General features: G+C 36.4%; 1 protein-coding gene across 2 annotated transcripts in view; it reads left to right on the plus strand.

Moving 5' to 3' along the window:
* The window catches only part of YES1 (YES proto-oncogene 1, Src family tyrosine kinase), a 119436-nt gene that overhangs the window by 78662 nt on the left and 25718 nt on the right, over positions 1-15056 (plus strand). For both annotated transcript variants that reach the window (XM_069099725.1, XM_069099726.1), the window contains exons 5-10: positions 1807-1910; positions 2016-2165; positions 4824-4979; positions 6327-6506; positions 12687-12763; positions 13848-14001. In XM_069099725.1, coding sequence (XP_068955826.1) covers positions 1807-1910; positions 2016-2165; positions 4824-4979; positions 6327-6506; positions 12687-12763; positions 13848-14001 — 821 coding nt within the window. The remainder of the gene's footprint in view (positions 1-1806; positions 1911-2015; positions 2166-4823; positions 4980-6326; positions 6507-12686; positions 12764-13847; positions 14002-15056) is intronic.

The following is a 15056-nucleotide window of genomic DNA, read 5'->3' on the forward strand; positions in this document are numbered from 1 at the left end:
AATGGGAGTGAGAATACTAAAATACCTGCCGCAGGATTGTTGTAAGAAGCAAATGAGATCAGGCATATAAAATGCTTTGTAAACTTTGATATACAGTATAAATTTCAGCTATATTGGTATTATTAGACATGCTTTTCATTTTAGTCATCATATAAATATTTTATATTCCAAATATAGAACACAGATTCCTTTAGTTTTAGTTATATTTCTTCTAAGGATATAGAAAGGGTAACATAAATTTTGCTCTTTATATCTGTCAAAAGTGATCAGTTAGCTTTATTAGAAAAATTCACAGGAGTAAATTACTCTATAACTTTTCCATTCATATAACATAGTTATTGTTCATTTATTGTGTATGTCTGTAGGTAGAATGGAATAAAACCTCAGTAATTGAGATTCTTCCTAACGAAAAATTCCCAATAATTTGGACACAATATTAGTGATTCTGATTGCATATTGGATATATAGATACATATCCAAGACATAGATTGCAGATGCTATTGCCATGGATGCCACCGTATTATCTCCTACCACATTTTCCCTGTTTTTACTTGATGTTGCTATTAACACAGATGAGCCAAAGTTATTCATTCTCTGCCCTAACTATTCACTGGTGAACTGAATATTTTTTGTTAATTGAATTTCTGTTTATAATGTTCCTATTTACTTAAAGATTTTAAGTGACATTAGTCTCAAAACTTTTGTTTCTTCATGGTACTGTATTCTTTGCTGTGGTGAGTTATAGCATGCCATGGGAGTCACACTTACACGTGCATTTACAAGTGTAGGTTCCATAGAATTTGCAACCCACCTTGTTAAACAGCACTCTGCACACCCTTTGAATAGCATTATTCATAAAGTCAAGGGCAGCTAGATGGGACAGTGGATGGAGTGCCAGGCCTGGAGTCAGGAAGACTCATCTCCTTAAGTTCAAATCTGACTTCAGATACTTAGCTGTGTGATCCTGGGCAGGTCACTTAACCCTGTTTGCCTCAGTTTCCACAAGTATAAAATGAACTAGAGAAGGAAATGGCAGTATCTTTGCCAAGAAAACCCCAAATGGAGTCTGTAGAGTCAGTGCAATATTCACAGCACCCAAAGTCACTATAAGTATACCTGCATGGTGCTCAATCACAAACTATAAGAGACAGAAGCAAAACATTTATTCAGAAAACCACATCCCCAAACCAGTAAGCCAGTTCCATCATAGTTGCAAAGAAGTTAATAAACCACAACAGCATAGAGAGCCACAGTATCCTTTCACCTTCCCACAAACCAACATAAGACCAATATCTATTCACACCTGGGATGCTTACTCTCCTCCCAACCATCTTGTCTGGCCCTGACACCCAGCTTCCTGTGAACTCTGCTCCACCCTTTAGCAAACTTCTCCTACCAAAGGGTCCATCTGATTTCATTCAGCCTATTAGGGGGCAGAGTTTATTTTCAAAGCAGGGAAGGTCTTCACATTAGGCTTATTAAGGGGCAGGAAAGATCTTCACATTCACATTCCCATTACAATTACAGAGTCAAAAAAGAGTAGGATATGATTGAAACAACTGAACGGTAAAATAATCCAGAGTTGGCTATAAAATAATTTTTAAGTGTTTTCGCCTGTGCCATAAATTTACATGAAAAAAATCACTTTATTTGATTGTTCAGCCTTTTATGATATTTTCAGCCATCCAAATTATTTTTTTCCAGCCAGATACCTTATTATCAAGGCTTTTTTGCCCCTGTTCTACCTTTGTAATTTTCCTATCCTTGATTCCATCTTTACATCCTAACACATCATTTTCCCCTCAGATGGTATTTTGGCAAAATGGGCAGAAAAGATGCTGAGAGATTACTTCTAAATCCTGGGAACCAGCGAGGTATCTTCTTAGTAAGAGAAAGTGAAACCACCAAAGGTAGGGTCCTTGCTGAATTGATACATTCTATAGCTAAAATAGTAAGTGCTCTCTATAAGGGTATTTTAAGACATATACAATAAAGAGATTCATTTTTTTTTCCAGGTGCTTTTTCCCTTTCTATTCGTGATTGGGATGAGATAAGGGGTGACAATGTGAAACACTACAAAATTAGAAAACTTGACAATGGTGGGTACTACATCACAACCAGAGCACCATTTGATACTTTGCAGAAACTAGTCAAACACTACACAGGTAGGTGAAGACTTTAAAGTTATTAAGCATAGCTACTTAAATAATCATAAATTTTACAATACAAGATTAGTAATGTGCCTTCAATATGTTTCCTCAGCTAGGTCCTCACTCAAGCAAAGCCGTCCTTTTATGAGTCCCTAACCGATTACTTACCTCGCTCTCCACAGAAGCTATTCCAGACCTTCTCTGCCCTCTCTAAGTTTCCCACACGTCCTCCTTTCCCTTATCTCCTTAGCATCTTCCCTTTTACATGGAGAAAAATTGAGGCTATTTGATGTTAGCTACTATTCTCTTTATCTTGTAATCTCCCGTTGTCTCCTCCTTTCTGCTGGAGTCTGACAGAGCTGGTCCTTCTCCTTGCCAATGCCATCTGCTCTACACTTACACTTGATCCCTCCATCTCCCCCAGCAGATTGTATACTCAGTCACACCCCCTTTCAGATCTTTAGCTTCTCCTTATCAGCTGGTTTCTTCCTTACTGCCTTCAACTAGGCCTAAATCTTCTCCATTTTCTTTTCTTTTTGGAAGGGAGGAAGGCAGGGCAGTTGGGGTTAAGTGACTTGCCCAAGGTCACACAGCTAATAAGTGTTAAGTGTCTGAGGCTGGATTTGAACTCAGGTCCTCCTGACTCCAGGGCTGGTGCTCTGTTCACTGCACCACCTAGATGCTTCATCTTCTCCTTTTTCAAAAAACCTTCACTAGGCTCTACTATCCCCTCATCATATAGCTCTCTTCCCTTTCTCAGACAGAGTCCTTGAAAAAATTGTCTTCCTTTGCTGTGTCTACTACTTCTTCTCTCACTCATTTTTCTACTCTTTGTAGTCTCACTTCCTATATCATCATGCCAATTAAATGCTTTCTTCAAAATTACTAACAGTGTCTTCATTACCAAATGGTCAGTCTGCTACATTTGACACTGATTGTACTGTTCTTGCACATTGTCTCCTCACACTACTTTCTTCTAGTTCACTTCCTTACTTGTCTGACTTTTCCTTCTCGTTTTCCTTTGCTGTCTCATCATCTCCATCATACCTTTTAACTGTGGATGTTCCCCAGAATTCTGTCTTAGGTCTTCTACTCTCACGATGACCTCATCAGCTCTTACAAATGAATCCCAGACCTACATATATATCCCTAATCTGCCCCCTACATTTAGGTCCCATATCACTGATTGTTTCTGACACTCAAGTGTCTAAAACTGAACTCACCTTTCCCTCTAAAGCTTTCACTCTTCTAAACTCTCAGTTTCTGTTGAAGACACCAGCATCCTTCCAGTCTTCCAGGCTTTTAATCTTGGCATTTTCCTGGGCTCCTCACTCCATCTCTTGTGTCTGAGTCCTTTACTTTAAGTCAGGTCTTAATTAGTCTGCCTTCCTCAAGGCTCTCAACATTAGTGTCCCTTCTATACACTGCTGCCAGAGTCATTTTCCTTCAGCTTAGATCTGGTCATGCGACTCTCTTGCTCATTCAACGACAGTGGCTTTCATTTGCCTCTAGGACATGGGTTCTTACCCTGGGATCTATGAACTTGGTTTTTTGGAGGATTTTTTTTTTAACATTTTGCGAGCTTTATATTTTTTATGCTAACTATATTTCAGTATAATTTTTTTTACCTTTGTAATCTTATATAATTTATGCATTTAAAAACAATATTCTGAGAAATGATCCATTGGCTTCACCAAACTGCCAAAGGTGTCTATGACACAAAAAAAGGTTAAGATGAGTCCCTCCTCTATTAAAAAAAAAAATAAACTCCTCTGTTTAGCTTTTGAAAGTTACATTACCTGGCCCCAACCTCTTTTGAGCCTCATTGGACATCATTATTCTCCTCCTACACTTTGAGATCCAGCCATATTGACCATCTTTCTGTACCTCACACACAATTACATCTTTCTATAACTGCTACTGGCTATCTCTTATATTGGAATATACTACTTCTTTCCTTTTTTTTTTTGTTGGAGGGGGGAAGGCAGGGCAATTGGGGTTAAGTGACTTGCCCAAGGTCACATGGCTAGTAAGTGTTAAGTGTGTGAGGTCAAATTTGAACTTGGGTCCTCCTGACTCCAGGATCAGTGCTCTATTTACTGTGCCACCTAGCCACCCCATACCTCTTTCCTTTCAGCCTCAGATTTTCTCTTCCTTTAAGACATAGCACCATGTGCATGAAACTTTTCCCGATGTCCCCAGCTGCTAGTGCCTTCCTTCCTTCTTAAGTCTCTAACTACTTTTATGTATTTATTGTTATTCATTTCATGTTTGTGCTGGGTATGTTTTCTTATGTTCTTGTCATACCCATTAAAATACAGGCTCCTTGTGAGTAGGTGCTTTTCATTCTTTTCACTTAAATGCTCAGTGCCTAGCACATAGCATGAATGTACTTAATAAATGCTTAGTGATCAGTTGACCCACCTTTTTTAATAGATGCTTCTGAGTAAAGTTTAGCATTGTATTGTGTTGCTTTTATGTTTATATGAATTTTTTTTATTTAAAATTATTCTTAAAAGAGGAAATAAGCCTTTATTTTAGTGCTTACTATGGTCCAGCCTCTGTGTTCTTTGCTTCTATAAATATTACCTCATCTGATAAAGAAAATTTATGGATACAACTTAATTTTTCTAAGTAATGACATTTTAAGTGCATTTATATTTAATTCTCCAGAACATGCTGATGGCTTATGTCATAAGTTAACAACTGTGTGTCCAACTGTGAAACCTCAAACACAAGGTTTAGCAAAAGATGCTTGGGAAATTCCTCGAGAATCCTTACGTCTAGAAGTTAAACTGGGCCAAGGATGTTTTGGTGAAGTATGGATGGGTAAGAAGCAATGACTTTTTAAAAATCTTTTGCTCCAAACCTATGATTTCCTTGGTGAGAGTGATTCCTCCAAATGGAATCTCTTGCCACTGATACTAAATCACCCAATTATATTATTTTGTTTGGGATATCTACATATTAATTAAAATGTTACAATTAAAAGATAATTTTAACATTAATATTGAAAACTGACTCTGATAGCTAATGTATTAACAATATATAGCAAGATCCTAAATGGACTAAAGATACTGATTCATAGTAATTTGGCATATCAGTGAATTAAGAGCTTTAGCTAATGTCAGAAGTGCCTATATCAAGAGAAAAATGTTTTTTCGGCACTAGGAGAGAGAAAAGTGTGAAATTCTCTTGTCATAGCTAACAACAGTAGCAAACATTTATATAGCACTTACTTTGTACCAGGCACTGTGCTAAGTGCTTTATAGTAGTTATTTAATCTTCACAAGAACCCTGGGAGGTAGGTACTATTATTATTCCCCTTTTACAGAGGAGGAAATGAAGCAAGCAGTGGTTAAGTGACTTGCTCAGGGTCACGCAGCTAGCAAGTATCTGAACCTAGATTTGAATTCAGGTCTTCCTCACTCCAGGCCCAGCGCTTTATCCACTGTTAGACCAGCTGCCTGTGGTATGAAATATTTGCTAAAGAAGAAAATCAGAATAATGTTGTGGGAGTAGGAATGTATTGTAGCATAGAATCAGCATCTTGAAGTTCAGAATCCTGTGAAGAATCCAGATATTTGGAATGTATCAGTTTGTCAGAGAGCTATAATTTTGTCAGTGTATCTCTTCCACTGACACAGATCACTATCGCTCTGTAACTTAATAGAAATTCTTTAAACATTCCTGTGACCAAGATTTATTATATAAAAGCCATCTAGATGATAAGATTTTCTGAGGACGTAGTGCCCCCCTTAGTGGGCCTGTTCTTGAACCTTTTCCATCTTGGCTGTGCTCTGCTATCATGGCCTTTGAAAACCCAGAGTGTTTCTGAGAACATGCAAGATGAGGTATTGGGGCCGGATCTGAGTGGAGGAGGCCATTCTTTCCATTTCAGCAGCCTTGTAAATTGGGATAGTCAGTCTGTCATGTGATAGCTTCTCCTTTGTGTAATTAGCAACATCCCCATGCTTATCTTCTTTTTTCCTTCCAAATTCCAAGCATCTCAATAAGATTCATGTTCTATAAAATTTGCAGCGGTTACTTGTTTGATCCTCTACTCACTTTGACTTTTGCTACTGTTTTCGCCATTAAACTTTAAATTTGGCACAAATGGCTTCAGTTGGAAATCCTCCAAAACTAACTAACTAACAGAAATGGTTGTTCCCCTAGGAACATGGAATGGAACCACAAAAGTAGCAATCAAAACACTAAAGCCTGGTACAATGATGCCCGAAGCTTTTCTTCAAGAAGCTCAGATCATGAAGAAACTGAGACATGATAAACTTGTTCCACTATATGCTGTTGTTTCTGAGGAACCGATTTATATTGTCACTGAATTTATGTCAAAAGGTATGTGTTCATGAACAGATCAGTAGAATTAAAGGTATTCATGTCATTAAATATGTTTTCAAAAGACTGTTTTGGGATAATGTTATTCATAGGTGTAAGATTTTCTTATCCTGTAATGCTTCTAAAAAGATGTTTTCAACAATGCAAATTTTTTTTTATATATGCATGTGAAATTTTGTGGTTTTCCTAATGGGAAAGTGTGAGAAATTTTTACTAGTCATATGGAAAAGTATGGAAGAAAAGTAAGTATTGAATGGGGTATATAGGACTATAGAAATGAAATGAATAGAAAAATAAAGTGATAAAAAGAAAGATAATTAGAGTAGAGTGGTACTATAAGAAAGAAAAATTAAAGCAGGAAGAGAAAAATATTCAAATTTGGGTTTGATGTAATAATAATAAAGTTGGGTTCTCAAACAAACCAAGGAATAAACTTCAGTGAAATGTGCAGGTAGTTCTTGATTTAAGGAAATCAACTTGCAAACATCTCAGTATACATGTGGGTACCTCATACACATCATAGTTGGGACCTCTATTCACTCCTACCCACATCTAATTCAGACCCTGCTTCTCACTTTACCCCCTAATGTAGATCTAGAGAAATGTGTTTAATAATAGGAACAGTTAGTAATAGGAGAAAACAGTAAATTCCTAGGGTGGACCTACCTTCTCTTTCTTTCTACTGAGAATACCATTAATCCCTGGGGAGTTCATCTTTTTTTTTTTCTTTTTGGTGGGGGGAGGGCAGGACAACTGGGGTTAAGTGACTTGCCCAAGGTCACACGGCTAGTAAGTGTTAAGTGTCTGAGGCCGGATTTGAACTCAGGTCCTCCTGACTCCAGGGTAGGGTGCTCTATTCACTGTGCCACTTAGCCACCCCTTTTCATCTTACTTCTAACCAGAATGACTCTGCCCTAGATTTCTGTCAGTGAGATGTCCAGACTAAGGCTTTTGGAGAAGAAGAGGGAGTAGAGATAGAAATGGGGATGAGTCAACAAAAACTGAGAAGCAGAACCTGTTTTTGTTGTTGATGGTTTTTTTAATTGTTTATTTTTATTTTTCACCTGTTTTTAAATCAATCTGCCTACCTACTACCTGTTCCCTACCTTCTCTCCACTCATCCCATGCAAAATAAAACAAAAAATAGATAATTCAGTATGTAACTACATAGTTTGGCAAAACAAAATTCCCATGCTAGCCATATGTAAAAATGTATTTATCTTTTTGCATTTTTTATTCATCACCCCTTTGTCAGGTATGTGGCTTGTCTTTTCATTCCTTTGGACTCATGGTTTATCATTGCATTGATTAGAGTTGTAAAGCCTCTCAAATTTTTTTTTTTTGCTATAATGTTTTTATTTAATAAATTCTTCTAGCATTTCTCACTTCACTCTGCGTCGGTTCATAATGTTATTTTCAATTTCCTCTGAAATTGTCCACTTCATCATTTCTCATGGCACTATATTGTTTTATTGTGTTCACTTACTAGAGTTTGTTTAACCTTTCCCCAATGTGAGGGCCTTCCCCTCCTTAATTTTCAATATCTGACTATGAATCAATCAACCAGTAAATATTTATTAAGAACCTACTATGTGACAGACCTGTGCTATGCTCTGGGGATAACAATGAGGCAAAAGCTAGCACCTGCCTTAAAGGAGCTTCCAGTCTAATGGAGGAGACAACATACCTACAAATAAGGGTAAACAGGATCACTAATTAACAGAGGGAAGGCACTGGAATTAGGAGAGGTTGGTTAAGGCTTCATGTAGGAAGTGGGATTTTAGTTGGGACCTAAGGGAAGCCAAAGAGGTCAGCAGTTGGAATTTTGAGGAGGAAGAACATTCCAGGCTTGGGGAACATCCAGAAAATATGCCTAGAGCTGAGAGATGGAGTATCTTGTTCCTGGATCGGCCAGGAGGCCAGTGTCACTGGGTTGAAGAGTAAGGTGTGAGAAAACGGAAAAGGGGGAAGGGAAGCCGAGCATTTGTATTTGGTCTTGGAGTCAGTAGGGAGCCACTGGAGTTTACTGGATAGGAGGGTAACAGGATCAGACCTGTGCTTTAGGAGAATCACTTTGCCAGCAGAATGAAGGGTATTTTGCAACGAAAAGATGAAAAGAGCTGCTGTAAATACTTCTGTACATAGATCCTTTTCCTATTTCTTTGGGATATAGGCCTAGATGGAGCATAGTTGGGTGAAAGAGTAGGCACCATTTCATAACTTTCTGGGCGTGGTTGCAAATTTTTTTCCAGAGTGACTGGACCATTTGTTTTCCCACAGACCCCTCAAAATTTATCATTTTCAGTTTTGTAGATATGAGGTAGAACCTCAAAAGTTAATTTAGGTTGCATTTTCCAGATTATTAGTGATTTAGAGTATCTTTTCATATGCTTATTGATAGCTTGGATTTTTTTTTTAACTGCCTGTTCATATCTTTTGGCTATTTATCTATTGAGATAGTAAGTGGTGCTATCATAACTCCCTCTTTTATAGATGAGGAAACTAAAGCAGACAGAGGTTAAATGACTTACCTAGGGTTACACAGCTAGGTCTGAGGTCAGATTTGAATTCCAGTCTTCCTAGTTCTAGGTCCAGCACTTTGGACACTGAACTACCTAGATGCCAGTATAAGTGGACCCAAGATAGTAAAGAAAGCACTTACCTGCCACTTACCCCAAGGTAAGTACTTAACCTATTGTCAGTGATTTCTGAAAGGTCATTGAAGGTGGGAGAGATGTCCTAGGGCTAGGATTCAGCAAATATTATCCCAGCTACCTTGATTTTGATTACATATCATAAGATAAAAACAGTGATAGAATTCCCAGGGAAGTTCAGTTCATATTTTGTTTTATCAGATAGAGCTGTAGTTACTTTAAATATCTGCACACTCTGAAGAATTATCTTTCCTAAAACTATTCAGTCTATTCTTTCCCAGGCTTCTCCTTTCCACCTGGTCAAACATGAACTCTAGAGATAACTTCTATTAGCTGAATTTAATCAAATACTTTTTTTTCCTCTATCTGATCATTGCCCTAATATTTCAGGGAAGAGTTCTTCATCTGCTGGATGTTCAGGTATTTTCAGCCCTATCCAACTCTTTGTGACCCCATTTAGGATTTTCTTGGCAAAGAAGTGGTTTCCCATTTCCTTCTTAAGCTCATTTGACAGATGAGGAAACTGAGGCAAACAGAGTTAAGTGACTTGCCCAGAGTCGAACAGCCAGTAAGTGTATGAGGCTAGATTTGAACTCACAAAGAGAAGTCTTCCTGATTCCTGTTCAGGAAAGATAAAGCCTCGTGCTCTATTCACTGAGACACCTAGCTGCTAATATGCTGAATATAGACCTCTTTAGAACCTGGTTAAGCATTTGATAAGAATGGTTAAATACAGGTAAGGCCAACAATGGCAAAATTTGATAGCCTTTTTCTAGATGAAATAGCCTTCATCTTTCTAATTATCTTTATGTCTTTTGATACTGTTAATTATCTACTTGTAGATATTTTCTAAATTCAATTTAATTCAATAAGAATTTAGTAAATACAATTATTCCTTCCGCATTGTGACTTTGTCTATCAAGGTTTCAGTATATCGTGGGTCAGCATAAGAAATTAAATGTGAATTTGGGGGAGTTTTGTAGAAGCTTCAGATAACATAGATACTTTGACCAAACACTTAACCCAAATTTTACAATAAGATAATGTGAACACCCCACAAAAGAAAAAGAAAAATTTCATACTTCTTCTCTGGCACAAAGGAGAGTCAAAAAATTTTACTTGGATTTTCTAGATTGAGGGGGTGCCACGCCCCTAACACCCTCAGTGTAGATAAGATAACTGTACCTGCTATGTACCAGCTACTATGGTAAGTGCTAGATTGTAAAGATGAACATGAATATAGTTCCTGCCTTCAAGGAGTTTTCAGTTCTTTGTCATTCTCAGCTTTTGAGATGCTGCTTTCTTCTGATTTCCTACCTGGGTAACCACTTCTCACTCTCTTTTCTTGCCTCGTTAGCCATATCCCATCCCTGATTCCTTGTTACCTCAGTCCTGTGTCATGAGCCATCTTCCCTCTGCATGTTCTTTCTTGGTGATCTTAGCTTCTAGAGAGGGAACATATCCCAGGACCTGAGTTTGATTTCATCTCTATGTAGCAGAAAAAGAGTTCCTTTCTTACACATAAAAATATGTTCTATTTGTTTTACTGCTTTATATTCTGTATGCTGAGTATAGCGTAGCTCAGTGAGCAAAGATGTTTCCTCTATTAGAAACAAGAAAGGGCCTATTAGGCAGCTGGTGGCACAATGGATAGAGTACAGGGTCTAGACTAGTTAGGAAAACTTGAGTTCAAATTTGATGTCAGATGCTTATTGGCTGTGTGATGCTAGGCAAGTCTCTTAACCTATGTGCCTTAGTTTTCTCAACTGTAAAGTGGGGACCTTAATAGTATCTAGCCTCTAGGGTTGTTATGAGGATCCAATGAGTACTGTTTGTTAAAATGCTTATCACAGTGTCTGGCACATAGAAGATGCTATATAAATGCTTATTCTTTCCACTTAACTCTCATTTAATCAGTAATGTACTGAAGAAAAAAGAATCTGTACCTTATCTCTGTTAATTATTTTCTACTTAACCTATATTATAGCTTGCCCTATATATATATATATATTTGTTTGTGTGTTATCACCCCCATTAAATTGTAAGCTCCTTGAGGGCAAGGACTGTCTTTTGCCTCTTTTTGTATTCTCAGTACTTAACACAGTGCATGGCACTTTGGTGCTTGATAAATGTTTATTGATTGATTGAAATACCAAAAGTCACTGACTGTCCCTTCTTTGGGTTCCTATAGATGTTCCTATAGATATCTTTAAAGAAACGAGATTCTGTTTCCCAGGCATGAATAATTGTGTGTCTCTCATTTTCTCAATCTCAAAGATGTCCTTACTTCATTTGGGCAATCTCATTTGGCCTTTCTCCTTCTCTGTTTCCTATGATGTAGCCCTTTGGATTGTATAAGTCTAACTTAATTTCCCCAGCCTTTCCTGATCTCTCTATAATTGTCAAGGTTCTTTCCTTTTTCACATGATCATGACTACTTAACTGTTTATATATGTATTGTTTTAAAAAGTTTTGTCTTTGTAGCCACTATGGCTTACACCAAGTAGTAACTTTTTTTTTGCTTTTTGGAGGGGGGAAGGCAGGGCAGTTGGGGTTAAGTGATTTGCCCAAAGTCACACAGCTAGTAAGTGTTAAATGTCTGAGGCTGGATTTAAACTCAGTTCCTCCTGACTCCAGGGCTGGTGCTCTATCCACTTCCTCATCTAGCCACCCCACAAAGTAGTAACTTAATAAATGCTTGTTAAATTGAATTGGAAACTACCAAATAAAAGGTTGATATGAACTCTCAATTTGTCTACTCCTAGCCCTTTCCTTCCTGTCCTGCAATATCTGTTTTTCTCAGTCTTAACCAAAGATGCCTTTCCTGTCTCTTGTCCTGATGTCTAAATTCCTGGTTACAGTTTTGCCCCATGATGTTTCTAGTTATCTAGGATTTGTCAAAAAAAGTAAATTTTAATTAATTTTAATTCCAAAATAAATGCTGTGATCTTTTCCTTCATTGCAGAAGTGTAGAATATTTCATATACTCAGACCCATTTGATGTGTTAGTTTTGTTGAACTTCTTTGTTATAAAACATGGTTCTTTGGGTATAGGAGGAAAGATATATTTATTGGGACATGAAGATAATATAAAAACAAAAGATGTCAATAAAAATTACTTTTTTAAAAAAAGGTCTAAAATGTCATATAGAACTTTTAGAAGATGTTAGGGTAGGATAGTGTTGTGATAACTCTAGGACATTATTACAGGAAAGCTGGGAAACACTCACTTTGACTGGAAGTCTGCTGTGTGATATCTGTTGTTCTTCCTTCTCCCTTCTTGTCTTCAGAGATTGGGGATGGGGGGGGGGGGTGCGTCAAGATGGAGGTAACCAGGGAGGAAGGTGGGGAAAAGTAACATTATCTGGAAGACTTCAGGAACCTTCTCTGAAACATCTCAAGATAATATAAAAAAGAAATTGAAACTGAAATGATACTAAGAGGTAGGATGTTTAAGCTCAAAAATGTTGTTTTGCAATTTATCCTTTTTGTTTTGCTTCTATTTTAAAAAATATTTCTATTACAGGAAGTTTATTAGATTTCCTTAAGGAAGGAGATGGGAAGTATTTGAAACTACCACAGCTGGTTGACATGGCTGCACAGGTATTTCTTTATGTATATCTATAAATGGCATGAAAAATTTTTTTAAATTCTAGAAAATAGAGTGTTTTTTTATCATAGAATTGAGCTGGGAGACCACAGATATTACCTAGTCCAACTCCTTCACATTGTAGATAGAAAACTAAGGCCCAGAGAGGTTAGGTAATTTGTTGAAGGTCACATAGCTGACTAGTATCAGAACTAGGACCAGGAATCCCAAGTTTCTCTTTCCTAATCATTTGTGCTTTCTACTACACCACTGTCTACTTAAAAAAAAAAAAAACTAAATAACAAAGAAAGTTTTAGAACTATATTTGGGGAACTGCTGTACTTGTAAAGAAAATTCACAAAATTTTTGATACATTTTGTTTCAATACCAGAGATACTCCCTAGTAGACACCCAAACAACAAATATTTATAAAATTAATTCCCAGAGAAGATAGTTTTATCATTTATTAAAAGAAAGAAAAGATGTGTCCTTTAGCTTTGGCAATATGGTCCTAACATTGTATTTGATCAGATTCATTACATTTCCATATTGAATTTATTTACATTTTGATAGTTGTATTTATTTTTGCCTCTACTTGTTTATCCATGAAATTTTAATACATCCCATAGACATTAAATTTTCCTATTTTGAAATCTTTAATTTCATCAGAAAAATTACAAGAAATAACAAATCAACGATTGCCTTATTTATGATAGACAATGTGTAAATTATATCGGACATTTGACTCCATAATAATATTGTCCAAAACGGTAACTTAATAATATTATGCCTAATGCTGATATAGTCAAATGACTACTAAAAATGCTGGGATCGTAGAACCAATATCTTGATAAGTTGAGAGGTGAGCAAAAAGTCACTGTGCCAAGTCCAACCCTCGGTTTATTTTTTTATCTCAATTTTAACCTGAGTTTATTATCATTAAATTGACATTTCTCCCATTATTTGTTAGAAACAAATATTGACAGCAATTTGCACTTCTAACCTTGCAAATTTGCATTTCTGACCTGTCATTTTGACATCTGTCTAACTTGCATCTAAAGTAGTCTCTAAATTGTTCTGTTTGTGTTTCTTTTCAAGATTGCTGATGGTATGGCATATATTGAAAGAATGAACTACATCCACCGGGATCTTCGAGCAGCTAACATCCTTGTAGGAGATAATCTTGTTTGTAAAATTGCAGATTTTGGATTAGCAAGGCTAATTGAAGACAATGAATATACTGCAAGGCAAGGTAAAACTGTTTTTGTTGTTATTCAGTTGTATCAGACTCTTCATGACCCCATATGGAGTTTTCTTGACAAAGATACTGGAGTGGTTTGCCATTTCTTTCTCCATCTCATTTTACAGATGAGGGACTGAGGCAAACAGGGTTAAGTGACTTGCCCAGGGTCACACAGCTAGTGTCTAAGGTCAAATTTGAACTCATGTCTTCCTGACACTAGCACTCATCCGCTAAACTGTCTAGCTACCTCAAGATAAAACTAATATTTAATAATTTTTTTTACTTTAGAATGAATTTTTGAATATGCAAGCAAAATACAGGTAGAAAGAAGTGATTTTCATAGTAAGACTATTTCCATGAGACAGTTATCTCTAAAGTCGGCAATGACTTCTCTTACAATTTTTTTATTGATTTCTTTTTTTTATATTGCCTAATTAACCATCTGATTTACTTCTGTCTTTTCTCTCCCAGAGAACCATCTTTTATAACAGAATTACTTTTTTCTGAACTTAAGAAATAAAATGAAGCATTCTATAACAAAGTAGAATAAGGGGGAAATAAGATTGCACATGAAATTATAAATCTGTAATGTACAACTTGCTTTTCCTTTTAAAAATACAATAAAATTATCAGGTAACTTTTTCCCCTCCTCTCCCCCTCCTGCCCTAGAGATGGCTACCATTAGAAACAGATATGTATATAAATATAAAATGAGTATTACTTTTCATTAATAAGAGGGAGAGAAAAAAATTGACAAACCATAATTAAATCCCAAAAGTCTGACATTTTATGCTGTGTTCCACACTCATGAAATGACCACTTCTACTACCCTTCGAGTCACTTCTGCAGAAGAGTGAAGATTGTATTTTTTACATATCTCTTTTTGGGGGCTAATTTTGTTCTTTGTAACTTTTTAACTTTTATTTTCTGTTTTCATCAAATTCATCATTTTTGTTGTTTTTAAAAAATAAATTTAAAGATAATTTTTTTTTACATTGCTTAAATTTCTCCTATAATCCTTCTTCCTTCCTCTCCCAGAAAGCATAAAGAAAATTTTTTAAAGG

The sequence above is a fragment of the Petaurus breviceps genome, unplaced genomic scaffold (assembly GCF_028583685.1).
Source record: "Petaurus breviceps papuanus isolate PSGF00001 unplaced genomic scaffold, PetGlider_PUasm1.0 38, whole genome shotgun sequence".
Classification (NCBI taxonomy): domain Eukaryota; kingdom Metazoa; phylum Chordata; class Mammalia; order Diprotodontia; family Petauridae; genus Petaurus; species Petaurus breviceps.